A 27,709-nucleotide genomic window follows, 5' to 3' on the forward strand; every position below is an offset into this window, starting at 1 on the left:
TTAACAACCCTAAATTCATGACTAATGTAGATGCTAAAAGTTTAGTTTAGTTTCGAGATACAGCGTGGAAACAGGCCCTTCAGCCCACTGTGACCACGCCAACCATCTACCGCCCATTCTCACTAGCTCTATGTTAACCCACTTTTTCATCCATTAGGGACAACTTACCCAAAATGCCAATTAACCCACAAACACACACGTCTTTGGTATATGGGAGGAAACTGGAGTGCCTAGAGGATACCAATGTGGTGACAGGGAGAACGTGCAAACTCTGTACAGAAAGTACCTGAAGTCAGGATCGCACCCGGGTCTCTGTCGCTGTGAGGCAGTGGCTCTACCAGCTGTACGTGTGCCACCACGTGGACACAGACATCATCTATGTGGCAGATATGGCACATTATTTATGTACATTATCAGGGATACTGCTGGTGCCTCTGGCTGCTACAAGCGTGAGAAGTGTATCCAGGTTCAGCTCCTGAAGGACCGTGTTGGGGAACTGGAGAAGCAAGTGGATGACCTCAGGTTCGTCCGAGAAACGGAGTCGTTCCTCGACAAGTCCTACAGTGAGATTGTTACACCAAAGGTACTGGAAGAGAGAAGGTGGGTGATGGTGAGAAAGGGAAGGAAACATGGAATGCAAAGGTCCCCGGGTGTTGTACCTCTGGAGAACAGATTCACCCACTTGGAAGCTGTCGGGGAAGAAGACGTTACCACACTGAGCGGCAGACTGGCCTGCAAAGCAAAATGTGCTGTTGAACCAAAACCAAAGAGGCCGATGTCAGGCAACGCCGTGGTAGTAGGAGACTCTGTGAGGGGTACGGACAGGGGTTTCTGCGGCGACGGACGGGATTCAAGGATGGTGTGCTGCCTCCCTGGTGCCAGGATCCAGGATGTCACGGACAGAGTGCAGAAAAACCTCAAGGGCGAAGGTGAACAGCCGGAAGTGGTAGTGCATGTTGGCACAAACGATGTTCGAAAGGAGGGGAAGAATATTTTGCAGCGTGAATTTAGAGAGTTTGGAAAAATGCTGAAAAGCAGGATCTCCAGGGAGGTTTGCTTCCAGTTCCTCGTGCTGGCGAGAGCAGGAACATGGAGATACAGGACCTGAATGTGTGGCTGAGGAACTAGTGCAGGGGGCAGTGATTTAGATTCTTAGATCACTGGGATCTGTTTTGGGGTAAGGGGGAATTATACAAAAGGGATGGATTGCACCTTAGCAGGTGGGGGACCAGCATTCTGGCAGGCAGGTTTGCCACTGCTACACGGGTGGTTTTAAACTAAATGAGGGGGGGGGGGGTCAAATGGGATAGTCATGGATGGAGTTAAAAGGAAAGAGAGTAAAGGGATAGTTAATGACCCCAGAATTAATGGGAAAGTAAGCTGACAAAGGGATAGGAGAGTATGGCCAAGTGTAATAGGGATCGATGTGAAGGGTGAGATGAATAAGGAATTAAAAGTATTGTATATGAATGCGCGAAGTATAAGAAGTAAAGTAGATGAGCTTGAGGCTCAGATAGAGGTTGGTAGATATGACATTATGGAGTTTACAGAGACGTGGCTGCAGGAGGATCGGGCCTGGGAACTTAATATTCAGGGTTACATATCCTATAGAAAGGACAGGCAGGTGGGCAGAGGGGGTGGGGTAGCTCTGCTGGTGAGGGATGAAATTCAGTCCCTTTCGAGGGAAGACATAGGGACTGACGAGGTAGAGTCACTGTGGATTGAGTTGGGGAATTGTAAAGGCAAGAAGACACTAATTGGTGTCAAGAGAGAGCTGGATAGAGCTCTTAAGGATAGCAGAGTCAGGGGGTATGGGGAGAAGGCAGGAACGGGGTACTGATTGAGAATGATCAGCCATGATCACATTGAATGGCGGTGCTGGCTCGAAGGGCTGAATGGCCTCCTCCTGCACCTATTGTCTATTGTTTTATCTACAGACCCCCAAATAGTAGCCCGGATGTAGGGTGTAAGATGCAGCAGGAGTTAAAACTGGCATGTAAGAAAGGTAATGCCACTGTGGTGATGGGCGATCTCAATATGCAGGTAGACTGGGAAAGACAGGTTGGTTCTGGACCCCAAGAAAGAGAGTTTGTAGAGTGCCTCCGAGATGGATTCTTAGAGCAGCTTGTAATGGAGCCTACCAGAGAAAAGGCATTTCTGGATTTAGTGTTGTCCAATGAACCAGATTTGATAAAGAGAACTCGAGGACGTTCTCCCCGTGACCTGCGTGGGTTTTCTCCGAGATCTTCGGTTTCCTCCCACACTCCAAAGACGTACAGGTATGTAGGTTAATTGGCTGGGTAAATGTAAAAATTGTCCCTAGTGGGTATAGGATAGTGTTAATGTACGGGGAACGCTGGGCGGCACGGACTTGGAGGGCCGAAAAGGCCTGTTTCCGGCTGTATATATATGATATGATATGATATGATAAAGGAACCGCTTGGAAGTAGTGATATGATTAGTTTTAATCTGCAATTTGAGAAGGAGAAAGTTAAATCAGAAATGTCAGTGATGCAGTTGAACAAAGGGGAACAAAGGCATGAGAGAGGAGCTGTCCAAGGTAGACTGGAAAGGGATCCTAGCAGGATTGGCGGTGGAACTGCAATGGCAGGAATTTCCGGGCATAATCCGGAAGACGCAGGAAGAAAGGAAGAAAGATTCTAAGGGGAGTAGAAGACAACCGTGGCTGGCAAGAGAAGTTAGGGATGGAATAAAACTAAAAGAAAAGATATATAACACAGCAAAGAGTAGCCGGAAGCCAGAGGCTTGGGAAACTTTCATAGGACAACAGAAGGTAACAAAACGGGCAATACCAGCTGAAAAGATGAAGTACGAGGGGCTGGCCAAGAATATAAAGAAGGACAGTAAAAGCTTCTTTAACATAACATAACATAACATAACAGAACTTTATTGTCATCGGTATAAATACCGAACAAAATTTCAGCAGTCACAAGACACAGCAAAAAAGAAAAGAACACAGGACACCCGACCCCAACACAAACATCCATCACAGTGACTCCAAACACCCCCTCACTGTGATGGAGGCAACAAAACTTCCCCTCTGTGAATAAATCCTTGTGAATAAATCGATTTGTACCAGCATCTGCAGTTATTTTCTTATAAAACTTCCCCTCTCTTCCCCCCTCGCCCACGGACAGGCAGCTCGACCCCTACCGAGGCGACCGACACGCACAACCAGATAGGTTAAGAGAAAAAGAGTAGCAAAGACAAATGTAGTTCCTTTGAAGGCAGCCACGGGTGAAATTATTATGGGTAACAAGGAAATGGCAGAAGAGTTGAACAGGTACTTTGGATCTGTCTTCACTAAGGAAGACACAAACAATCTCCCAGATGTACTGGAGCACAGTGGATCTAGGGGAAATAGAGGAACTGAAAGAAATTTTCATTAGGCGAGAAATAGTATTGAGTAGACTAATGGGACTGAAGGATGATAAATCCCCTGGGCCTGATGGTCTGCATCCCAGGGTCCTCAGAGAGATGGCTCTAGAAATAGTGGACGCATTGGTGATCATTTTCCAATGTTCAATAGATTCAGGATCAGTTCCTGTGGATTGGAGGATAACTAATGTTATCCCACTTTTCAAGAAAGGAGCGAGAGAGAAAACGGGGAATTACAGACCAGTTAGCCTGACTTCGGTGGTGGGAAAGATGCAGGAGTCAATCATTAAAGAGGTAATAACGGTGCATTTGGATAACAGTAAACAGTGCGTTAACATGGTAGTCACCTTCACCAGCAAACCTTTCCCCTAAAGTGGAAGATCGCTTCTAATCCGGGCCGAGGCACCTAATGCAAAGAAACCAGAATGCAATGCGGGGAGAAACTGGGTATCCCACTGCTCCTGATCTCCTGCTGTCCATCCTCCCTAGTTTCATATAATTAGCCAGAGAAAGAACAATGGCGGCACGGTGGCGCAGTGGTAGAGTTGCTGCCTTACAGCACTTACAGCGCCAAAGACCTGGGTTTGATCCCGACTACTGGTCCTACCTGTACGGAGTTTGTACATCCTCCCTATGACCTGCATGAATTCTCTCTGAGATCTTTGATTTCCTCCCACACACGGGGATCGCTGGTCAATGTGGACTTGGTAGGCCAAAGGGCCTGTTACTGCGCTATATTTCTAAACTAAATCTAACCTAAACTAAACCAAAAGGCTGCAAATATAAATGTAAACAGCCCAGTGTAATTTTACGTGATGCAGCAATGGAGAAGTGTGGGATACAGATCCAAGCAGAAGAACAATAGCCATGATAACTGCAAGTTTACACATCACGGAGAATGTCGGACAGTGCATCTCTCTCACGGAAGACTTGCAAAGTCAGGTTATTTTTTAGTTTAGTGTAGAGATACAGCACGGAAACAGGCTCTTTCGGCCCACCGGGTCCGCGCCGACCAGCGATCCCCGCACACTAACACTATCCTATACCCACTTGGGACAATTTTTATATTTATCAAGCCAATTAACCTACAAACCTGTACGTCTTTGGAATCTGAGAGGAAACCGAAGATCTCGGGGAAAACCCACGCAGGTTACGGGGAGAACGTACAAACTCCGTACAGACGGTGCCCGCAGTCAGGATCGAACCCGGGTCTCCGGCGCTGCATCCACTGTAAGGCAGCAACTCTACCGCTGCGCCACCGTGACCGCACAAGAGAGGATGAAAGGACAACTTCATCGAGTTTCAATTCTGAAGTTTCTACTAAAGCATGTAATTATATAATGATCAGCAAGACGCTGAAAAATATTAACAATTATATTTTGAACAGGATTACCTAAGGCTTTGAGAATCAATTGATTTTGTCCACGAGTATTGATGTCCACTCTGGGGCAGAGGCTTGGGGCAGCCTGAAACACCAGCAGTCCATGCAACCCTCACTGGCTACCCTCTCAGCTGTTCCCCTCGGGTTGTTCTGAAGACTATTTCCATAACCCATCACTGCAACATTTACCACATGGCCAGGTCTCGAATGAAAGCAAAAGAACGGCAGTGGTAGGTTGTGCACTCCCACCGAAGACAGATGCTGATAGAAGCATTACCACGGAGAATCAGTGAACCAGTGCGCCTTCCTTTCTCCCAGACGGTGGAGCTGTCTAATCTGGAAGGCAACTTCACACACTGGATTGCCACTGATGGGGTCGACATCTACATCTGCTATTGAGCTGATGTCACCCACTCCACTTGCCTACCATCTAGTTTAACTCCTCTCATGCCTCCATGTGATCAGGGACTTTCTCTACATCTGATGCTGGGAGGAGCAGATATTTTCTCCAATTAGCCGTGGGCTGACTGAAGGCACATTCTTCAACCCCCACCTCCTAACCAACCTCTTTCCCACACCAAGAAATCCAGCTTCTCTCTGACCCTAATGTCTACCTGAACCAGACTGCTCACAACATCAGTCCCATGTCTGATCCTGACCTCAGAGTCAGAGAACATAGCAAAGTGTAGCATAGGGACACTGTGCTGACCATGACGGCAAGATATTCAAAGCGCCAGACAGATCAGAGTTGGGCTTGGCATCACGTTCAGCACAGACATTGTGGGTTAAAGGCCTGCTCCTGTGCCTGCACTCTTCCTTGTTCTCTGTTGTCATGTTCTATCAGCCTAGGCTCCTTATCCCCAACGTCTGTGATCCAGGGCTGATCCACAATGCCACCACTATGCCCCTGGCTGATCTGTGCACTCCCTGGGCAATGGGCTGAACAATCTACATCACCACAGCTGGCAAGCAGCAAGCACGGAGAGCTCAGATGAAACCCCATCAACCTGAAACACCAGCTATGTCTCTGCCCATGGATGCAGGTTGACCCAGGCATTTCCATCACTCTCTGCTGTTATTTTAGACTTCCAGGATGTTTTTGACCACAGTGCAGGTGAAGATGAACCTCGACTGGGATTGCCAGCCCTCACGGATGGCATCAGGTCTGAATACAGTACCTCCTAGTGGTGGCTTCTGCAGTGCTTTGGGACTTTAAAGTAAAATAACACAACTTCAATGTTGCAATCTTTGATTTCTTGGGAAAATTCACAAATATTTCTCACCGGGTTTGAAAACTGAAAGAGCTGAAAAGCTAATTGTCCCACAGACAGGCATATGTCCAAAGGACCTGTTCCCCTGCTGTGTGACTAAGGCTGTGACTGAGTTCCACCGACACCTGTCCCATTAACATTTACCGTCTGCTGGCTTATAAAAATGGCCAAGACTTGGTTAAACACCAATGGGAGTTCATTCGTACTGATTAGTACAGGTGTCAGGGGTACTGGGAGAAGGCAGGAAAATGGCATTGAGAGGGAAAGATAGATCAGTCATGATTGAGTGGCAGAGGAGACTTGATGAACCTAAAGGCCTAATTGTGCTCCTGGAACTTATGAACTTATAAGGTCAAAGGTGAGCTAAGAAAGGTGAGCTAATGCGGCACGGTGGCGCAGCGGTAGAGTTGCTGCCTTACAGCGAATGCAGCGCCGGAGACTCAGGTTCGATCCTGACTACGGGCGCCGTCTGTACGGTGTTTGTACGTTCTCCCTGTGACCTGCGTGGGTTTTTTCCGAGATCTTCGGTTTCCTCCCACACTCCAAAGACGTGCGGGTATGTAGGTTAATTGACGGGGTAAATGTAAAAATTGTCCCTAGTGGGTGTAGGATAGTGTTAATGTGTGGGGACCGCTGGGTGGCGCGGACTCGGTGGGCCGAAGGGCCTGTTTCCACACTGTATCTCTAAATCTAATGTCCATGCCGATCAGGATGCCAAGGAGTGAGGTAATTTTTCAAAGGATCCAACTCTGGAGGGGATTGTATTGAGTTATCAGCCATTGACCCTGGGCATAAATACAGCAGCAATACAGAGTATGTGGATCTGCCCACACAGAGGACACTAGGGTCCACCATCATAATGGGCCACAAGTCATATGGTTCATCACAGCAGAAACCTGTGGAGAGCAACTTGCATTTAGATCCGCGTTTAATGGCCCAGGTTCTGCCTTGTGCATCCCTCTGCCCAGATATCCCATGCTGGAGTCTGCCATCTGTCTGATTGAATGCTACCTGTGGACAATCTTAAGGCTAGAGCTTGTGAATTCATCTCATATCCTTAATGTACAGTGGATTGTTAATACAAAGCAGCCTGCGTGTGACCGTCTAAATACAAACTCAGAATAGGTGCAAGCAGTGTCAGGCTCATGCAGGCAGCATGACAATGGCACAGCCAGAGATAAGTCTGAGCTTGATGCCATCTTCAGTCTGATCACAGAAACAATTGCCACCATCGTCAATCCTCCTTCCCAGTAACAGACAGAGGCACAGAGACGTGAGAGGGGCAGTGGGGGGGGCGGCGGGGGACGATGACACGGTGGTCCAGCTGAACTTAGAAACACAGTTTTGGTCCCCATATCTGTGGAGGGATGTGCTGCAATTGGAGAGGGTTCAGAGGAGGTTTACCAGAATGATCCGAGGGGTGATTGGATTAACATACGATGAACGTTTGACGGCACTGGTTCTGTACTCGCTGGAATCTAAAAGGATAGAGTGGACATGGAGAGAATATTTCCACCTAAATAAAAGGACATACCTTTAGAAGCAGATGAGGAGGAGTTGCTTTGGTCAGAGGTGGTAAATCATTGGGTATTTTTAAGGCGGAGATTGACAGATTCTTGATTAGAGGCGGCACAGTGGCGTAGTGGTAGGGCTACTGCTGACTAAGGTTGCCTGTGCGGAGTTTGTACCTTCTCCCTCTGACCACGGGGGTTTTCTCCGAGATCTTCAGTTTCCACCCACAGTCCAAAGACGTACAGATTTTGAGGGAGTGCAGCATAGGTTCACTAGGTTAATTCCCGGAATGGCGGGAATGTTGTATGTTGAAAGACTGGAGCGACTAGGCTTGTATACACTGGAATTTAGAAGGATGAGAGGGGATCTTATTGAAACATATAAGATTATTAAGGGACTGGAGACGCTAGAGGCAGGAAACATGTTCCCAATGTTGGGGGAGTCCAGAACCAGGTGCCACAGTTTAAGAATAAGGGGTAGGCCATTTAGAACGGAGATGAGAAAAACCTTTTCACTCAGAGAGTTGTAAATATGTGGAATTCTCTGCCTCAGAAGGCAGTGGAGGCCAATTCTCTGGATGCTTTCAAGAGAGAATTAGATAGAGTTCTTAATGATAGTGGAGTTAGGGGGTATGGGGAGAGGGCAGGAACGGGGTACTGATTGTGAATGATCAGCCATGATCAGATTGAATGGCGGTGCTGGTTCGAAGGGCCGAATGGCCTACTCCTATCGTCTATTGTCTGTTGTTAACCCGTACAAAATGATACAGGTTACACAGACTATCCATGGGAGAGGTTCTTGCAAGAACTGGCTTGGTGTAAAATAGTGTGTTAGGAAATTGCTGGTCAGTGTGGGCTCAATGGGCCGAAGGCCCTGTTTCTGCGCTGTATCTTTAAACTAGTACGGGTGTCATGGGTTATGGGGCGAATGCAGGGGTTGAGAGGGAAAGATTAATCAGCCATGATTGAATAGCAGAGTAGACTTGATGGACTGAATTACCTAATTCTGCTCCTATGACTTATGAACATGAACTTTCTTCCTTCCAGTCACATCCAGCGATGGCCGAGTCCACAAAGGGAAAGGAATGCTGGCGGAGATAGCCATGAAAGTTGCCCAGGTTACCCGATAGGTCCTCAGGCAGGTCTGTCCCCAGGTGCTGATGCTGGCAGCTGTCCCAGATGCCTGAGAAATGGCCATCACGTTCACAAATGCCCTTGGTTACGGACTACTGCAATATTCATGGATTTTGCTGCACTTGTTAGAAAGCAGCCATAATCAAGTCTGCCTCCAGACCAGAGAGTTTGCATTAAAAACAGAACCTGTGTTATCCGCTGTGTAAATGTGTTTTTTCTATGAAGCAGACAAAACGTGTTATTCTTGAATGGCAAAAGCCACTTGTTATTGTGAATACTGATATTCTGTTATTCACTTTTACATATTGGGAGCCTGATGTTTTAAATCCCATTCTTAAATCTGAGCTCTGGCATTTAAAATGGAGATACGTGAAACTGCAAATGATGGAATCTTGCGAAAACTACAAAATGCTAGAGAAACTTAGTGGGTCAACAAAACATCTGGGGAGGGAATGGACAGGATTGGATCTGCACGGTGGCGCAGCGGTAGAGTTGCTGCCTCACAGCACCAGCGACCCGGGTTCAATCCTGACTATGGGTGCTGTCTGTACGGAGTTTGTACGTTCTCGTTTGTACTCAGGTTTGTACGACCTGCGTGGGTTTTCCCCGGTACCTCAGGTTTTCTCCCACATTCCAAAGACATACCAGTCTGTAGGTTAACTCGCTTGGTAAAATTGTAAATTGTATGTGGGATAGTGCTGGTATGCGGGGATCACTCGTTGGCATGGACTCGGTGGGCTGAAGCCCCTGTTTCTGCAATGTATCTCCAAACTAAACTAAAGCAATGTTTTGCTTAGGATCCGTCTTCAGACTCAGGGTGTGAAGGGTCTGGATCTGAAATGTTGCCAATCCTTTCCCTCCTCAGATGTTGCCTGAGCTGCTGAGTTCCTCCTGCACTCAGTGTTTTACTCTGGCATTCACCCTTCTTGACGACAATAACAATCAAACAAAATAAAAAGTTTACTGTAAAGATAGTGATGAAACACCTTTCATCTGATGTATTCCATGTGCCTCTCTCAGCCAGCTGCTATCTGACCTGCCGAGGATTTAGTTTAGTTTAGAGATACAGCACGGAAACAGGGCCTATGGCCCACCGAGTCCGTGTCGACCAGCGATCCCTGAACACTAGCACTATCCTACACACGCAATAGACAATTTACAGTTATACCAAGCCAGGTAACCTACAAACCTGTATGTCTTTGGAGAGTGGGAGGAAACGAAGATCCTGGAGAAAACCCATGCAGGTCACAGGGAGAACGTACAAACTCTGTACAGACTGCACCTGTAGTCAGGATCAAACCTGGGTCTCAGGTACTGTAAGGCAGCAGGTCTACTGCTGCACCACTGCGTCGCCCTTTCCAACCTTGTTGATTTTTAACTTTGTATCTGACCAGATGGAAGTGGTCAGTGTTTGGCCAGGCTGTCCATGCTGCAGCCTGCCATTACATCTTGCCCCTCATCACACACAGCTCAGCAACACCAGCCCACAGCTCACACTGTCTGTTCCCCAGCCGAGCGCCCAGGGAATCACACTGAACCGGCTGGCTCAGAGACACTGCATCAACCCCACTGCCTCATGTACAGAATGACTGAAACCACGGAAATACTTGCAATGGAAACTACTGCGTTAAGAATAGAAAGAGGTTGCTTGGTTTAACACACCACATGTTTCTGAAGAAATCAACTCCACATCGCTGCCTTCATTGCCACATAGGCGTGTGTTCTGAACATGCTCCACCACTCAGTCACATCAAGTCTGACCATGTAGCTCATATCTGATGTCCTGTCAGGTCCCTGTGTCCTCTGATTCTTCTACTGTCCATAATGGATCATAGTTTTGATACTCAACCACTGAGTATCCACTGCCCTCCCAGATACAGAATTACACAGATTTACCTTTCCTGCTGTAAATAAATGTCACCTTCTCTGTATTAAAACACTAACTTTTTACTGTAAGATTCTTATGGAAACAGACTCTCAGCTACTGTCAATCACACTTGCTGTCTGTCCTGTCACTCATGGGATCAGCGCTGATTCTTGTAAACTTTACGAAGTCTTGCCCAATATTCCACCGCTCTTCCCATGACCCTACCCCAGTTACTTCCTCTGATTGCTCCACTCGTCAAAAAATCATCCGATAGTCTTCCCTCCATTGCTCACTGTGTCACCCAGGGACTGCCAGGCTGAGAAACACTTTGCTCACTGTGTCACCCAGGGACTGCCAGGCTGAGAAACATTTTTAAATCATGGTTTTATCCGTAACCTCCAAAGCTTTGAACGGTTTCAACCACTGTGAGACTGTATGTGCCTTATATTTGATCCAGAAATACAGATTGAGAAGGTTTTACACTACAGAAGGTACATTTTGAAAAGGTTGCTCCTGAGCCGAGTTCTGGACTGTAGTCCATAAATGATATAAGACCCTCAGCGTACTTACGTGACAGCGCATTGTGCAAAGGACAAGTACTCCACCAACACATCCAGACCCTTGTTCTCCTCATTTAAAAACTCCTGCACCCAACTACGAGAAAGGAAAATAAAGCAGCAGTTAATCAAATCCTATACAGTGGGGTTGCCTAAACAGGAATATTCCCACAGTAACAAGGGGAACCTGCATCTTGGACACACAAATAAATCAATGACAACAAACCAGTGGGCCATGGTTCATGTGCCAGGCACCCCCACCCAAAGACATAAACCCACAGAAAAATACTTCCACACAAAACAATACAATACAATCATAAACCCACAGAAAAATACTTCCACACAATACAATACAATACAATACAATACAATACAATACAATACAATACAATACAATATATCTTTATTGTCATTGTACAGGGCTACAACGAGATTGGGAATGCGACTTCCATACGATGCAATAAATTAATTAGCTAATCAGCATAAATTCAGACAACCCAATGAAACAAAATTAGAAACAGTTTTAAAACAGAATAAAGTGAAAGTAGGTCTGTGCCGGTTCGCTGTGCGATGTGACTATCCGACTCAGCAGGACCGGTTCATAGCAGCTATGGCCCTGGGGATGAAGCTGTTCCTGAGTCTGGAGGTGCGGGCGTAGAAGGCCTTGTATCGTCTGCCCGATGGTAGAAGTTCAAACAGACTATTGCATGTGAATGCTGGTGGCTTTTCTGAGGCACCGTGTGTTGTAGATGCCCTCCATGGCTGGTAGCTGTGTTCCGATAGTTTTCTGAGCTCTATAGACTACCCGCTGAAGAGCTCTCCTCTCTGCCTCCGTGCAGCTGAGATACCACACAGGGATGCCATGTGTTAGGATGCTCTCTATGGTGCAGTGGTAGAAGGTCGTCAGCAGCTGTGGGGCAGACCAGACTAGAACACTGTGTGAATAGAGAGTGGAGCACGGGGCTCAAAACACAGCCCTGTGGTGATAGTGGAGGACAGGTGCAGGCCCATTCTCACTGTCTGCGGTTGCCCTGTATGCAAATTGATGCGAGTCCAGTGAGGCAGGGATTCTGGATTTAATGTGTGAGAGGACCAGCCTTTCAAAGCACTTCATGACTATAAGAGTTCGGGCAACTGGACGGTAGTCGTTCAGGTTGGTGATTTTTGCTTTTTTCGGCACCGGCACCATGGTAGGCACTATGGTAGGGACCGTAGCCAGAGGTAACGACAGGTTAAAGATCCTGGTGAATACTTTAGCCAGCTGTTCAGCACAGTCCTTAAGTATCCTTCCTTGAATTTATACGTTCTCCCTGTAACCTGCGTGGCTTTTCTCCAGGGGCTCCAGTTTCATCCCACATTCCAAAGACGTACAGGTATGTAGCCCCTAGTCAGTGTAGGATAGTGTTAGTGTGCGTGGATTGCTGGTTGACACAGACTCGGTGGGCCGAGGGGCCTGTTTCCGTGCTGTATCTCTAAATTAACCTAAACTAAATTAAAGTGACAATTTGCAGGCACTTAACCTACTAATCTGTATGTCTTTGGGATGTGGGAAACCAGAGCACCCAGAAGAGATCCAAATGCTCCGATGAAGAACATGTAAACATCAAACACTCAACACCCGAGTCAGGATTGAACCTGGGTCACGATAGCTCTACTTGTGGGGAACTAAAGTCTACTGGCTGGCTACAGGAGAGTAGGAGGTTCTCAAAACATAAGGGCCACATCCAATACTCCCAGTTATCGGTTGGTTGCTGGGCATCTTTCCGGAGGATGTCAACGATTTCATTTGGTTGGATGAAGATTTGAATCAAATGAAGATTGGCTCGAAGGCCAACAACCCTCCAACATGTCTCGCTGTACGAAACTAATGCTAGAAACCTTCGTCTGGACTCATATCCTTAAACTACAAATGAAATAACTGGTCTGTTTCTGCCGGTGCTGATTGATAGAGGGATTGCAACTGGAATACTGGCAGGGTATAAAGGTACTTTTACCCTGACAGTAAAGAGAACTTTATTCCTTGGAATGCAAGAGGATGAGGGGCGATCTTATAGAGGTACAAAATCAAGAGGGTTATAGTTAGGTAAATGCGCAGAGTCTTATATGCAGAGAAGGGGAATCAAGAACCAGAGAATATAGGTTTAAGGTGTGAGTTGAAAGAATTAACGGGAACCTGAGGGGCAGCATTTTCATAGAGTATGGTGGGTATAATGGACGAGCTGTCAGAGGAAGTAATTGAGGCAAGGAGTATCGCAGCATTAAAAAGCCATTTGGACGGAGTAGACTTGATGGGCCAATTCTGCTCGAAGACATTACAAACTTATGGATAGGTACATGGATAGGAAAGGTTTAGAAGGATCTGGGCCAAACATGGACAGGTGGGACTCATGGAGCTGGAGCATGTTGTTCAGCATGGGCAAGTTGGGCAAGGTGGGCAGCATGGGCAAGGTGGGCAAGTTGGGCAAATTGGTCAGCATGGGCAAGTTGGGCACATTGGGCAAGTTGGGCACGTTGGGCATGTTGGGCAGCATGGGCAAGTTGGGCAGCGTGGTGAAGTTGGGCAGCATGGGCAAGTTGGGCAGCATGGGCCCATTGGGCAGCATGGGCAAGTTGGGCAAGTTGGGCAAGTTGGGCACGTTGGGCAAGTTGGGCAGCATGGGCAAGTTGGGCAGCATGGGCCCATTGGGCAGCATGGGCAAGTTGGGCAAGTTGGGCATGTTGGGCAAGTTGGGCAGCATGGGCAAGTTGGGCAGCATGGGCAAGTTGGGCAGCATGGGCCTGTTGGACAGCATGGGCAAGTTGGGCAAGTTGGGCACGTTGGGCACGTTGGGCACATTGGGCAGCATAGGCAGCATGGGCAAGTTGGGCAGCATGGGCAAGTTGGGCAGCATGGGCAAGTTGGTCAGCATGGGCAAGGTGGGCACATTGGGCAAGTTGTGCAAGGTGGGCAAGGTGGGAGAGGTGGCAAGGTGGGCAAGGTGGGTGAGGTGGGCGAGGTGGGCGAGGTGGGCAAGTTGGGCAGCATAGGTAAGTTGGGCAAGATGTTGCACATCCTCATGGCCTCTCAGATGTTGGTGGAACTGAGAATGAAAGATCATTTAATATTGATTGGATTTTCCGAGCAAAAAGTTGTGATGAATGCCATCCTGAAACCAGCTCTGATAAACAATGCTGAATGGTGTTCAGACTTGTCAGCTGGTGCCCAGAGTGCAGTCACTTGTGCACCACCAGGGGCACTGACAAACACAGGCCCGGGCTGTGCCACCTTGCCGATAGACAGGCCGGGAAGGATACTCACCCAATGTGGTTGGTCCTCAGTGAGATTTCCAGTTCCCGCAGCACCTGTGTTGACTCCTGCACTCGCCTCTTGAACTGCAGCACGGAGCAGGAGAGAGAAAGTCAGTGGCAGCATTGGAGCAGAGAGACCCTCACTGGTGCACCTGGACCAGACCCTCCTGAAACCCACTGGACGCGTGTCTGCACTGAGAACATAGGTGCTGCCGATAGTAGGTGCTGGAGAGAATGGGTGGGTGTGGGTGCTGGGAGTGTGGGTTTGTGGAGTGTGGGTTTGTGGAGTGTGGGTGCTGTGTGTGGGTGCTGGTGGGTGTGGGTGCTGGGGGGGGTGCTGCCGATAGTGGGTGCTGGGGAGTGTGGGTGTGTGGAGTGTGGGTGCTGGGAGTGTGGGTGTGTGGAGTGTGGGTGTGTGGAATGTGGGTGTGTGGAGTGTGGGTGTGTGGAGTGTGGGTGTGTGGAGTGTGGGTGTGGGGAGTGTGGGTGCTGTGGAGTGTGGGTGTGTGGAGTGTGGGGAGTGTGAGTGCTGTGGAGTGTGGGTGTGTGGAGTGTGGGTGTGGGGAGTGTGGGTGCTGTGGAGTGTGGGTGCTGTGGAGTGTGGGTGCTGGGGGGTGTGGGTGCTGGGGGTGTGGGTGTGTGTAATGTGGGTGCTGTGGAGTGTGGGTGCTGTGGAGTGTGGGTGTGTGGAGTGTGGGTGTGTGGAGTGTGGGTGCTGTGGAGTGTGGGTGCTGTGGAGTGTGGGTGTGTGGAGTGTGGGTGTGTGGAGTGTGGGTGTGTGGAGTGTGGGTGTGTGGAGTGTGGGTGTGTGGAGTGTGGGTGCTGTGGAGTGTGGGTGTGTGGAGTGTGGGTGTGTGGAGTGTGGGTGAGTGTAGTGTGGGTGTGTGGAGTGTGGGTGTGTGGAGTGTGGGTGAGTGTAGTGTGGGTGCTGTGGAGTGTGGGTGCTGTGGAGTGTGGGTGCTGTGGAGTGTGGGTGCTGTGGAGTGTGGGTGTGTGTAGTGTGGGTGCTGTGTGTGGGTGTGTGTACTGTGGGTGTGTGTAGGTGGGTGTGTGGAGTGTGGGTGCTGTGTGTGGGTGTGTGTAGTTTGGGTGTGTGGAGTGTGGGTGTGTGAAGTGTGGGTGCTGAGGAGTGTGGGTGCTGTGGAGTGTGGGTGTGTGGAGTGTGGGTGTGTGGAGTGTGTGGAGTGTGGGTGTGTGGAGTGGGTGCAGTATCCATGGGTGCTGTGGAGTGTGGGTGTGTGGGTGTGTGGAGTGTGGGTGTGTGGAGTGTGGGTGCTGTAGTGCGCGTGTGTGGAGTGTCGGTGCTGTGTGTGGGTGCTGTAGTTCGCGTGTGTGGAGTGTCGGTGCTGTGTGTGGGTGCTGTGGTGTGTGGGTGCTGTGGAGTGTGGGTGCTGTGGAGTGTGGGTGCTGTATTGCACGTGTGTGGAGTGTGGGTGCTCATGACTGTAGGTGCTTCAGGCTATGGGTGCCACAAAATGCTGGAGTAACTAAGCGGGTCAGGCAGCATCTGTGGAGAGAAGGGATAGGTGACTTTTCGGGTCAAGAACATTCTTCAGACCCTTCTTCTTGACCCGAAACGTCACCCATTCCTTTTCTCCAGAGATGCTGCCTGACCCGCTGAGTTACTCCAGCATTTTGTATACCTTCGATTTGTCCCAGCAACTGCAGTTATTTTCCTACACAGGCTATGGGTGCTGCATGCTACACCATGTCTCCACTCAAGGACATGTTGCAGTTGTGTACGATGTTGGTGGGGCCAGATTTAGAGTATTGTATTCAGTTCAGGGCACCATGTTATAGGAAAGATGTTGTCAAGCTGGAAAGGGTACCGAGATGATTTACGTGGGTGTTGCCAGGACTCAGACCTGAGGTATAGGGAGAGATTGAACAGGTTAGGACTCTATTCCTTGGAGCGCAGGAGGATGAGGGGAGATCTTATAGAGGTGTATAAAATCAGAGAAATAGACCGGGTAATCGCCCAGAATAGGGGAATCGAGAACCAGAGGACAGGTTTAAGGTGAAGGGGGAAAGATTTAATAGGGATCTGAGGGGTAACTTTTTCGCACAAAGGGTGGTGGGTGTATGGAACAAGATGCAAGACATGGTAGTTGAGGCAGGGACTATTGCAAAGTTTAAGAATTAGGCAAGTACAAGGATAGGACAGGTTTGGAGGGATATTTTCCAAACGCAGGCAGGTGGGACTAGTGTAGCTGGGGTATGATGGGTTTGCCAGTGTGGGCAAAGATGGGCCGAAGGGCCTATTCCCAAACTGTATCACTCTATGAATATCTCTATGAAGGCCGTGTTTCCACGCTGTATCACTTTATGACTCTATCTCTATGAAGGGCTTGTTTCCACACTGTATGTCACGTGTGGCTGCGCCTAACGGCTGCGGCTCTCTGGCAGTCTGTTTGTCTTTATTTCTTTTTTTTTGTTTGTGTCGGTGTTGGGATGGTTTTTGTTTCTGTTTTTGGTTCTGTATGTGTGTAGGGGGGGGGGGGGTGTGGGGTGGGGCGGGGGAAACCTTTCTTTTATTAGGTCTCTTCCCCGGGGCGCAGCTCGGCCGTGGGGCATTCCATCGCCCGCGGGGCCTTCCATCGCCCGGCGCGGCTCGGCCGCTGGACGTAACATCGACGGCGCAGCTCAGCCGCGGGACCTAACAGTGCCCGACGCGGCTCGGCCGCGGGGCCTTCCATCGCACGGTGCGGCTCGGCCGCGGAACGGTTCAGCGCTCGATGCGGCGCGGCCGCGGGGCCTTCCATCGCCCGGCGCAGCTCGGCTGCGGGACTTAACATCGCCGGCGCGCGGGACGTTTCAGTGCCCGGTGCGGCTCGGCCGCGGGGCATTCCATCCCCTTGCGGGGGCTGTGCGTGTCGGTCGCCTCGGTAGGGGTCGAGCTGCCTGTCCGTGGGCGCGGGGGGAAGAGAGTGGAAGTTTTGTTGCCTTCCATCACAGTGAGGGGGTGTTTGGAGTCACTGTGATGGATGTTTGTGTTGGGGTCGTGTGTCCTGTGTTCTTTTCTTTTTTGCTGTGTCTTGTGACTGCTGAAATTTCGTTCGGTATTTATACCGAATGATAATAAAGTTCTGTTCAGTATCAATAGATAATAGATAATAGACAATAGGTGCAGAAGTAGGCCATTCGGCACTTCGAGCCAGCACCACCATTTAATGTGGCTGATCATTCTCAATCAGTACCCCGTTCCTACCTTCTCCCCATACCCCCTGTCCGCTATCCTTAAGAGCTCTATCTAGCTCTCTCTTGAATGCATTCAGAGAACTGGCCTCCACTGCCTTCTGAGGCAGAGAATTCCATAGATTTATAACTCTCTGACTGAAAAGGTTTTTCCTCATCTCCGTTCTAAATGGCCTACCCCTTATTCTTAAACTGTGCCCCTGGTTCCGGATTCCCCCAACATTGGGAACATGTTTCCTGCCTCTAACGTGTCCAACCCCTTAATAATCTTATATGTTTCGATAAGATCCCCTCTCATCCTTCTAAATTCCAGTGTATACAAGCCTAGTCGCTCCAGTCTTTCAACATATGACAGTCCCGCCATTCCGGGAATTAACCAAGTAAACCTACGCTGCACACCCCCAATAGCAAGAATATCCTTCCTCAAATTTGGAGACCAAAACTGCACACAGTACTCCAGGTGCGGTCTCACTAGGGCCCTGTACAACTACAGAAGGACCTCTTTGCTCCTATACTCAACTCCTCTTGTTATGAAGGCCAACATTCCATTGGCTTTCGTCACTTCCTGCTGTACCTGCATGCTTCCTTTCAGTGACTGATATACTAGGATACCCAGATCTCATTGTACGTCCCCTTTTCCTAACTTGACACCATTCAGATAATAATCTGCCTTCCTGTTCTTACCACCAAAGTGGATAACCTCACACTTATCCACATTAAACTGCATCTGCCATGCATCCGCCCACTCACACAACCTGTCCAAGTCACCCTGCAACCTCATAGCATCTTCCTCACAGTTCACACTACCACCCAGCTATCATCTGCAAATTTGCTGATGGCACTTTTAATCCCTTCATCCAAGTCATTAATGTACATTGTAAATAGCTGCGATCCCAGCACCGAGCCTTGCGGTACCGCACTAGTCACTGCCTGCCATTCTGAAAAGGACCCATTTTTCCCCACTCTTTTCTTTCTGTCTGTCAACCAATTTTCTATCCATGTCAGTACCCTACCTCCAATACCATGTGCTCTAATTTTGCTCATTAATCTCCTATGTGGGACCTTGTCGAAGGCTTTCTGAAAGTCGAGGTACACCACATCCACCGGCTCTCCCCTGTCAATTTTCCTAGTTACATCCTCAAAGAATTCCAGAAGATTAGTCAAGCATGATTTCCCCTTCGTAAATCCATGCTGACTCGGAACAATCCTGTTACTACTATCCAAATGCTCCACAATGTCGTATTTTATCATTGACTCCAGCATCTTCCCCACCACTGATGTCAGACTAACTGGTCTATAATTTCCCGTTTTCTCTCTCCCTCCTTTCTTAAAATGTGGGACAACATTAGCTAACCTCCAATCTACAGGAACTGATCTTGAATCTATAGAACATTGGAAAATGATCACCAATGCGTCCACAATTTCTAGCGCCACCTCCTTAAGTACCCTGGGATGCAGACTATCGGGCCCTGGGGATTTATCGGCCTTCAGTCCCATCAGTCTACCCAACACCATTTCCTGCCTAATGTGGATTTCCTTCAGTTCCTACGTCACCCTAGGATCTCTTGCCACTAGAACATCTGGGAGATTGCTTGTATCTTCCTTAGTGAAGACAGATCCAAAGTACCGGTTCAACTCGTCTGCCATTTCCTTGTTCCCCATAATAAATTCCCCATAATAAATTCCCCTGCTTCTGTCTTCAAGGGACCCACATTTGCCTTGACTATTTTTTTCTTCTTTACATACCTAAAAAAGCTTTTACTATCCTCCTTTATATTATTGGCTAGTTTACCCTCGTACCTCATCTTTTCTCCCCGTATTGCCTTCTTAGTTATCTTCTGTTGCTCTTTAAAAGAGTCCCAATCCTCTGGCTTCCCACTCTTCTTTGCTATGTTATATTTCTTCTCTTTTATTTTTATGCTGTCCTTGACTTCCCTTGTCAGCCACGGGTGCCTCTTACTCCCCTTAGAATCTTTCCTCCTCTTTGAGATAAATTGATCCTGCAACTTCTGCATTATTCCCAGGAATACCTGCCATTGCTGTTCCACCGTCTTCCCTGCTAGGGCCTCCTTCCAGTCAATTTTGGCCAGCTCCGGCCTCATGCCTCTGTAATCCCCTTTGCTATACTGTAATACTGACACTTCTGATTTTCCCTTCTCCCTCTCAATTTGTAGAATAAAACCTATCATATTGTGGTCACTGCCTCCTAATGGCTCTTTTACCTCGAGTCCCCTTATCAGATCAGGTTCATGACACAACACTAAATCCAGAATTGCCTTCACCCTGGTAACCTCCAGTACAACTGTTCTAAGAATCCATCTCGGAGGCACTCCACAAACTCTCTTTCCTGGGGTCCATTACCAACCTGATTTTCCCAGTCTACCTGCATGTTGAAATCTCCCATAACCACCGTAACATTACCTTTGCGACATGCCAATTTTAGCTCTCGATTCAACTTGCACCCTATGTCGAGGCTACTGTTTGGGGGCCTGTAGATAACTCACATTAGGGTCTTCTTGCCCTTACAATTCCTCATTTCTATCCATACTGATTCGACATCTCCTAATTCTATGTCACCCCTTGCAAGGGAGTGAATATCATTCCTTACCAACAGAGCGACCCCACCCTATGACTCTATCTCTATGAAGGGCCTGTTTCCACACTGTATCACTATGACTATCTCTATGAAGGGCCTGTTTCCACACTGTATCACTTTATGACTCTATCTCTATGAAGGGCCTATTTCCACACTGTATCATTCTATGGCTCTAACTCTATGAAGGGCCTGTTTCCACGCTGTTTCACTTTATGACTATCTCTATGAAGGGCCTGTTTCCACACTGTTTCACTCTATGACTCTATCTCTATGAAAGGCCTATTTCCACACTGTTTCACTCTATGACTATCTCTATGAAGGGCCTGTTTCCACACTGTATCACTCTATGACTATTTCTATGAAGGGCCTGTTTCCACACTGTTTCACTCTATGACTATGACAACCTGGCTCTCGGCACCTTACCTTTCTGACGCCGCCCTGGTCCAGGAAACCTCGGAGTTTCTGGATGTAAGCGTGCGGTGGGTTCTTTGCCTGGAACCGTTCCTGCAAAGGGAGGAACAATAATCAGCAGAGCATTCAGCCCATGGAACCTACAGCGGGTAGTTCCTCTGGATGGTGAGCTGAGCCACCGTGCAGTCAGCAGGATTTGTAAATCTCATCTCCTCCACAGATGCTGCTGGACCTGCTGAGGTACTCCAGCACTTTGTGTCCTTTTGGGGGTTAACATGCAGCTTTTGCAAGCAACTTGGAAGACCAAGAGCATGTTGGCTTTCATTTCCACAGTGTTTGGAGTATAAAGTAAGACTTTGTATAATTAAAAAGAAATAAAGTGTTGGAGTAACTCAGCAGGTCGGGCAGCATCTCTGGAGGCCACGGATAGGTGACGTTTCACATCGGGACCCTTCTTCATTCTGATTGTAGCAATGGGGATAAAGCTAGAAATGAGACGGGGCCGGAGAAGAGCAGGGGACCAGCAGGTGTCAGATGGGGAGCAGTGAGACCTGTCCGAGAGAGGAGCACTACTTTTCCAAAGTAGGTATACTTTGAGGAGATTTTGCAGTGGAACAGACAAAATTAAGAGATAAGGAACTGCAGCTGCTTAACACGAGGTGCTGGAGTAATTCAACAGGTCAGGCAGCATCTTTGGAGGGAATAGATAGACAACATTTTGGGTCCGGATCCTTTAGGCTGGTTATAATAGTGGGAGAAAGCTCAAAAAGAGAAGGGGATGGGAAGAGCAGGGAACAGCAGGATTCATAGACTAGGAGTGGTGAGAGAGGGTTTGGTGATAGCAGAGACCAAGTACAATGTAGATTTTCTCATGTGCTCTGTACTAAAACAAGAATCTACATCTGCCAGCAATCTCCGATCTGACCCAGGTCTCCAGGCTGAGTTTCAATTACACCACTAATTCCCTTCCCTCTTTATCTACAACTGACATGGTGAAAGTCTATCAGACTTCTCTACTAACTTTAATTAACCTCAATTGATTGTTCATAATTGGTTCTTCTGGCGTTTGCAGGGAAGCAAGCTGTTGCTGAGGCTTGAATTACTTGGTGGGGGGATTGTCATCTCACTATCACCGTGCCTTCCAGCTGGGATCCCATAGCCTGCTCTCGGCTGCCCTGAGCACGTGGGATGTCAGCCTGTCACCAACCGTCACAGCCCTGTACACACACCCTGCTACCTGCCCCTACAACAGCTGACAAACACAGGGACAGTCTACGGTCCTCATGCACCGCTCATTACCGAGGGGACAGCTTCGCTCTAATGATAACATTTCCTCACAAGACTGATACGGATAACAGTAGCCATGTCGACCATTCTGGCCAACCATTCAGAACCGAACAATTTTCCTGATTGAAGCAGAACCCATCGGCTTTGTGATCAGATGTGAGAGTTCAAGGTTCTCCTGAATGGGCTCCAGTCAGATGGACAGATAGACTTACAGATAGACAGCCCAGTTACCTTTAAAACACATTGCAGAAAGTGAATGTTCAAACAGGCTCCTGGTCCAGATTACACATTGTGGAAACTCACTTAGATTTAGGGGTGCCAACTTTCTAACTCCCAAATAAGGGTCAAAAGCTGATGTCACCGCCAGCGCCCCGGGCTGGGAGGTGGGTTGCTATGCAACCTCCGTTCGGCGAACTCACTCGGTCCCACTCCCCGAACACACTCCATTAGCCTAGTCCGGGCCTACAGTGTCCGGCCTACAATGCCTGGGCCTACATTGTCCGGGCCTACAATGTCCGGGCCTACAGCGGTCCCCGGGCCTACACTGTCCGGGCCTACAATGTCCGGGCCTACAGTGGTCCCCGGGCCTACAATGTCCGGGCCTAATACGGGACAAAAGCGGTCCCATACGGGACAAACCAATTTAGCCCGAAATACGGGATGTCCCAGCTAATAGGGGACAGTTGGCAACAGTACTCAGGTTGCTTATTATGGGAGATGGAAGATGGTGGATACAAAGTTAGGTCTAGTATTGAACGGCTCTGGTGACTTTGACCAAAGCAACCTTCACAGTCACCAGCTTGCAGTGGAGGGAAAAAAAGACACAGAGTGCTGGAGTAACTCAGTGGGTCAGCAGCATCTCTGGGGAACATGGATAGGTGACATTTTGGGTCAGGACCCTTCTTCAGACTGATTATGTAGGGACATAAAAAACAGGAAGAGAGGAAGGGCAGGACAAAGCCTGGCAGGTAATAGGTGAAGTTTAAGAGGCTGAGGGATGATTTTATAGAGGTGTATGATCATGAGGGGAAGGTTAGATGCACAGAGTAAGGGAATCAAGAACTAGAGGGCATAGATTTAAGGCAATAAGAGGAAAGATTTCATAGGAACCAGAGAGGCAACTTTTTTCAGATATATGGAATAAGCTACAGAGGAGGTAGTTGAGGCAGGTACTATTCACAACATTTAAAAGACATTTGCACAGGTACATGTATAAGAAAGGTTTAGATGCAAATATGGCTACATGCAGGCAGGTGTCAGTAATGTAGATGGGGCATCTTGGTCAGCATGTTCCATGCTGTATCTCTCTATCACTCTAGCCCACAATGTCTGTGCCGAACATGATAGTAAGACTGAATCTTTTCTGCCTGCACATTATCCATATCCTTCCATTCTCTGCATATCCATATGCCTATATCCAAATGTCTCTTAAACGCCACTATTGGAACTGCCTCCACCACCATCATCATAGAAACATAGAAACATAGAAAATAGGTGCTACATCATGACTTCCTGACTCTTATACTCAAGGCCTATATAAACAAGCATACCATATGCCTTCTTTACCTCTCTATCTACTTGAGGTGCCATACATTCAAGGTCCCAAAGTGCAACATCTCACACGTGCTCGGATGATCTCCATCTGCTGTCTCCCTGCCCATTTTTGTTTAAGTCAAGTCAAGTTAATTTTATTTGTATAGCACATTTAAAGACAACCCACGTTGACCAAAGTGCTGTACATCAGTGCAGGTACTAAAAAAGAAAATACAATAGCACACAAACTTAACAAAACATAAACAGTTTACAGCGCCCCCTCAGAGGGCCTCAAACGCTAGGGAATAGAAATAGGTTTTGAGCCTGGACTTAAAGGAGTCGATGGAGGGGGCAGTTCTGATGGGGAGAGGGATGCTGTTCCACAGTCTAGGAGCTGCAACCGCAAAAGCGCAGTCACCCCTGAGCTTAAGCCGAGACCGCAGGATAGTCAGTAGCCCCAAGTCGGCCGACCTGAGGGACCTGGAGATAGAGTGGTGGGTTAGATTTTTGATATGGGGGGCAAGCCCATTTAGGGCTTTGTATGCGAATAGGAGGAGGTTGAAATCGATTCTGTACCGTAATGGGAGCCAGTGGAGAGAGGCCAGAATCGGGGTGATGTGGTTCCTTTTACGGGTACCCGTCAGGAGTCTCGCTGCAGCGTTTTGCACCAATTGCAGGCAGGACAGGGATGATTGGCTGATCCCAGTGTATAGGGAGTTGCAGTAGGCTAGGTGTGAGGAAATGATGCGTGGATGATTTTTTCTAGGTCGTCAAATTGGAGGAATGGTTTAATTTTAGCTATGGTATGAAGCTGGAAGAAACTGGCTTTTACCACAGAGTTGACATGCTTGTCAAACTTAAAAGCGGAGTCAAATGTCACGCCAAGGTTTTTGACATGCGGTTTGACTGGGGAGGATAGGCTTCCAAGGCTGCCTGGTATCGTTTTGATGGAGTCGGGAGGGGGGGGCGAATAGGATGACCTCAGACTTGCTCTCGTTTAACTGTGCCATCCAACATTTTATGTTCTCAAGGCAGTGCATGAGGCTGATTAAATTTGACCATTTGTTGGGTTTCAGGGGGAGATAAAGCTGTGTGTGGAAACACTGCTATGCGGATGACACACAGCTTTATCTTCCTCTGAAACCCAACAACTGGTCAAATTTAATCAGCCTCATGCACTGCTTTGAGGTCACTGCCTTGAGGACAAATGCCGTGCCTTTGAATGATTTGGCCGTGGATGGAGCCCTGTGGAACCCCGCAGGAGAGGCTAGCTGGGGAAGAGGAAAAATTGCCTATATTGATGGAGAAATTCCTATTTTTGAGATAGGAAATGAACCAGCTCAGGGCAGTGCCATCAACGCCAACCCTGTCAATAAGGATGATGTGGTCCACTGTATCGAACGCTGCGCTGAGGTCGAGAAGGAACAAGATTGCACAGTCGCCGGTGTCGATGGCGAGAAGCAGGTCATTGTGTACCTTCAACAAGGCAGACTCTGTGCTGCGATGGGCCCTGAAACCTGACTGGAAACTTTACAGGATGGTATTTTGGTGTAGGTAAGGCAGTAGTTGATTTAGAATTACCTTTTCAAGGACTTTTGACAGGAATGGCAGGTTGGAAATAGGTCTGTAGTTGCTAGGCAAGGTGGGGTCTAGGTTAGGTTTTTTCAGTAGGAGCTGGACCACCGCGTGCTTGAAACAGGTTGGAACAGTGCCAGTGGCCAGAGAACTGTTGATGATAGAGAGGATGCTGGGACCGGCTATTGCAATGACATCCTTCAGAAGGGCAGTGGGGACAGGGTCAAGGGGGCAGGTTGCAGGTTTCATAGTGGAGACAAGCTTTGCAAGGGTGGATAGAGTGATGGGTTGGAAACAGTCCAAATTAGATGAACAGACCAGTGAGACAGCTAGGTCAGGGGTGGGAGGGGAAATATTCGTTCTAATGTTCTCAACCTTGCTAGTGAAAAATGTAGAGAACTCTTTGCACTTAGCAGGGGACCCAACTAAGCTGGTACTGGGGGTGGGACACATGACAGAGGTAATAGTACTAAATAGAACCTTAGAATTATGAGAGTGTTTGGAAATAAGGTCGGAGAAGTATTGTGCTCTAGCAGACTTTACTGCTTCCTGGTATTTGAGAAGATTGTTTCTCAGAATTTCAAAGGAAATTTGAAGCTTATCACATTTCCACCTCTGTTCTGATTTTCTGCACTCCCTTCTTAGGGCTCTGGTGGTGTCATTGAGCCAAGGCCAACCTTTAGGCTTAGGCATTTTCACTTTAAGAGGAGCAACAGAATCCAGGATGGAAAAGCAAGTGATATTAAATAAAGAGATGAGATCCTCAGTGCTGAGGTGGGGGGGGGGGGGGGGGGGAAGCCTCAATAGTGCAGGTGTTGGGGGCAGCTATGAGAGCCTCGGAGAACTTACTGGCAGTCAGTGAGTTTATAACCATATAACCATATAACCATATAACAACTACAGCACGGAAACAGGCCTGTCCGGCCCTACCAGTTCACGCCGACCACTCTCCCTAACCTAGTCTCATCTACCTGCTCTCAGACCATAACCCTCCAATCCCCTCCTATCCATATACCTATCCAATTTACTCTTAAATAATAAAATCGAGCCTGCCTCCACCACTTCCACCGGAAGCCCATTCCATACAGCCACCACCCTCTGAGTAAAGAAGTTACCCCTCATGTTACCCCTAAACTTTTGTCCCTCAATTCTAAAGTTATGTCCCCTTGTTGGAATCTTCCCCACTCTCAAGGGGAAAAGCCTACCCACGTCAACTCTGTCCTTCCCTCTTAAAATTTTTAAAACCTCTATCAAGTCCCACCTCAACCTTCTACGCTCCAAAGAATAAAGACCCAACCTGTTCAACCTCTCTCTGTAGCTTAAGTGCTGAAACCCAGGCAACATTCTAGTAAATCTCCTCTGTACCCTCTCCATTTTGTCGACATCGTTCCTATAATTTGGCAACCAGAACTGCACACCATACTCCAGATTCGGCCTCACCAATGCCCTGTACAATTTTAACATTACATCCCAACTTCTATATTCGATGCTCTGATTTATAAAGGCAAGCATACCAAATGCCTTCTTCACCACCCTATCCACATGAGATTACACCTTCAGGGAACAATGCACAGTTATTCCCAGATCCCTCTGTTCCACTGCATTCCTCAATTCCCTACCATTTACCCTGTACGTCCTATTTTGATTTGTCCTACCAAAATGCAGCACCTCACACTTATCAGCATTAAACTCCATCTGCCATCTTTCAGCCCACCCTTCCAAAAGGCCCAAGTCTCTCTGTAGACTTTGAAACTCTACTTCATTATTAACTACACCACCTATGTTAGTATCATCTGCATATTTACTAATCCAATTTGCCACACCATCATCCAGATCATTAATGTAAATGACAAACAACAGTGGACCCAACACAGATCCTTGGGGTACACCACTAGACACTGGCCTCCAACCTGACATACAGTTGTCAACCATTACCCTCTGATATCTCCCATTCAGCCATTGTTGAATCCATCTTGCAACCTCACTATTAATACCCAACGGTATTAGCGGCATGTAGCGGGAGTAACGAACAGGGGGATGAGATTTGGCGGGAGAGAAAGACAGAGATGCATCAAATATAATAGCGCTGTGATCCGACAGACAAGCCTCAATAATTTCAATATTGCAGATTGGGAAACCGGACGATAACACTAGGTCGAGTGTATGGCCTAGCTTGTGAGTGGGTCCAGTGGTAAGTAGTCAGATTGAAGGACTCAACCAGGTGCATAAATTCACTCACAAGAGGCTTAGTAGGACAACAAACATGAATGTTAAAATCACCAAGAATCATGACCCGGTCAAATTTGGGCAAAATGTTAGAGATAAGATCAGCAAATTGGGTGATAAAGTCCTTATGCATTTTTGGTGGGCGATACACAAGAACAATGAAGAGAGGATAGGCTAGGCCTACTTTAATTAATTGCACCTCGAAACTGGAGAAATGATCAGCGTTCAGGAGGCGGCAGTTGAAATGTTTCTTAAACACAGTGACTAGGCCCCACCGCGTCCGGAGAGCCTAAGCGAGCTGAAGAAGTTACAGTCATCAGGACAGAGTTCCACGAGTGGAGCAAGCTCACCAGGGTTAAACCAGGTTTCTGTGACCAGTAAGAAGTCCAATCCACAGGTGGTGAAGAAATCGTTGAGGACGAAGGTCTTGTTCGGTAAGGATCTTGCGTTGATCAGGGCCACTTTAGCAGGGACAGCA

At 48.0% G+C, this 27,709-nt stretch overlaps 1 protein-coding gene across 8 annotated transcripts in view; it reads right to left on the bottom strand.

The window, feature by feature from the left end:
• Positions 1–27,709, bottom strand: part of LOC144607793 (formin-like protein 1) — a 324,601-nt gene that overhangs the window by 136,120 nt on the left and 160,772 nt on the right. For 7 of the 8 annotated variants that reach the window (XR_013549141.1, XM_078424872.1, XM_078424871.1 and 4 more), the window contains exons 3-5: positions 20,623–20,703; positions 14,419–14,492; positions 11,134–11,217 (exon numbers count right to left, since the gene is read on the bottom strand). Coding sequence is in view for 7 of the 8 variants with exons in the window: in XM_078424872.1 (XP_078280998.1) it covers positions 11,134–11,217; positions 14,419–14,492; positions 20,623–20,703 (239 nt within the window). In the remaining variant the exon portion in view is untranslated. The remainder of the gene's footprint in view (positions 1–11,133; positions 11,218–14,418; positions 14,493–20,622; positions 20,704–27,709) is intronic. The other variant, XM_078424874.1, reaches the window with a different exon arrangement.

This window comes from Rhinoraja longicauda, chromosome 29, assembly GCF_053455715.1.
Source record: "Rhinoraja longicauda isolate Sanriku21f chromosome 29, sRhiLon1.1, whole genome shotgun sequence".
Lineage (NCBI taxonomy): Eukaryota > Metazoa > Chordata > Chondrichthyes > Rajiformes > Arhynchobatidae > Rhinoraja > Rhinoraja longicauda.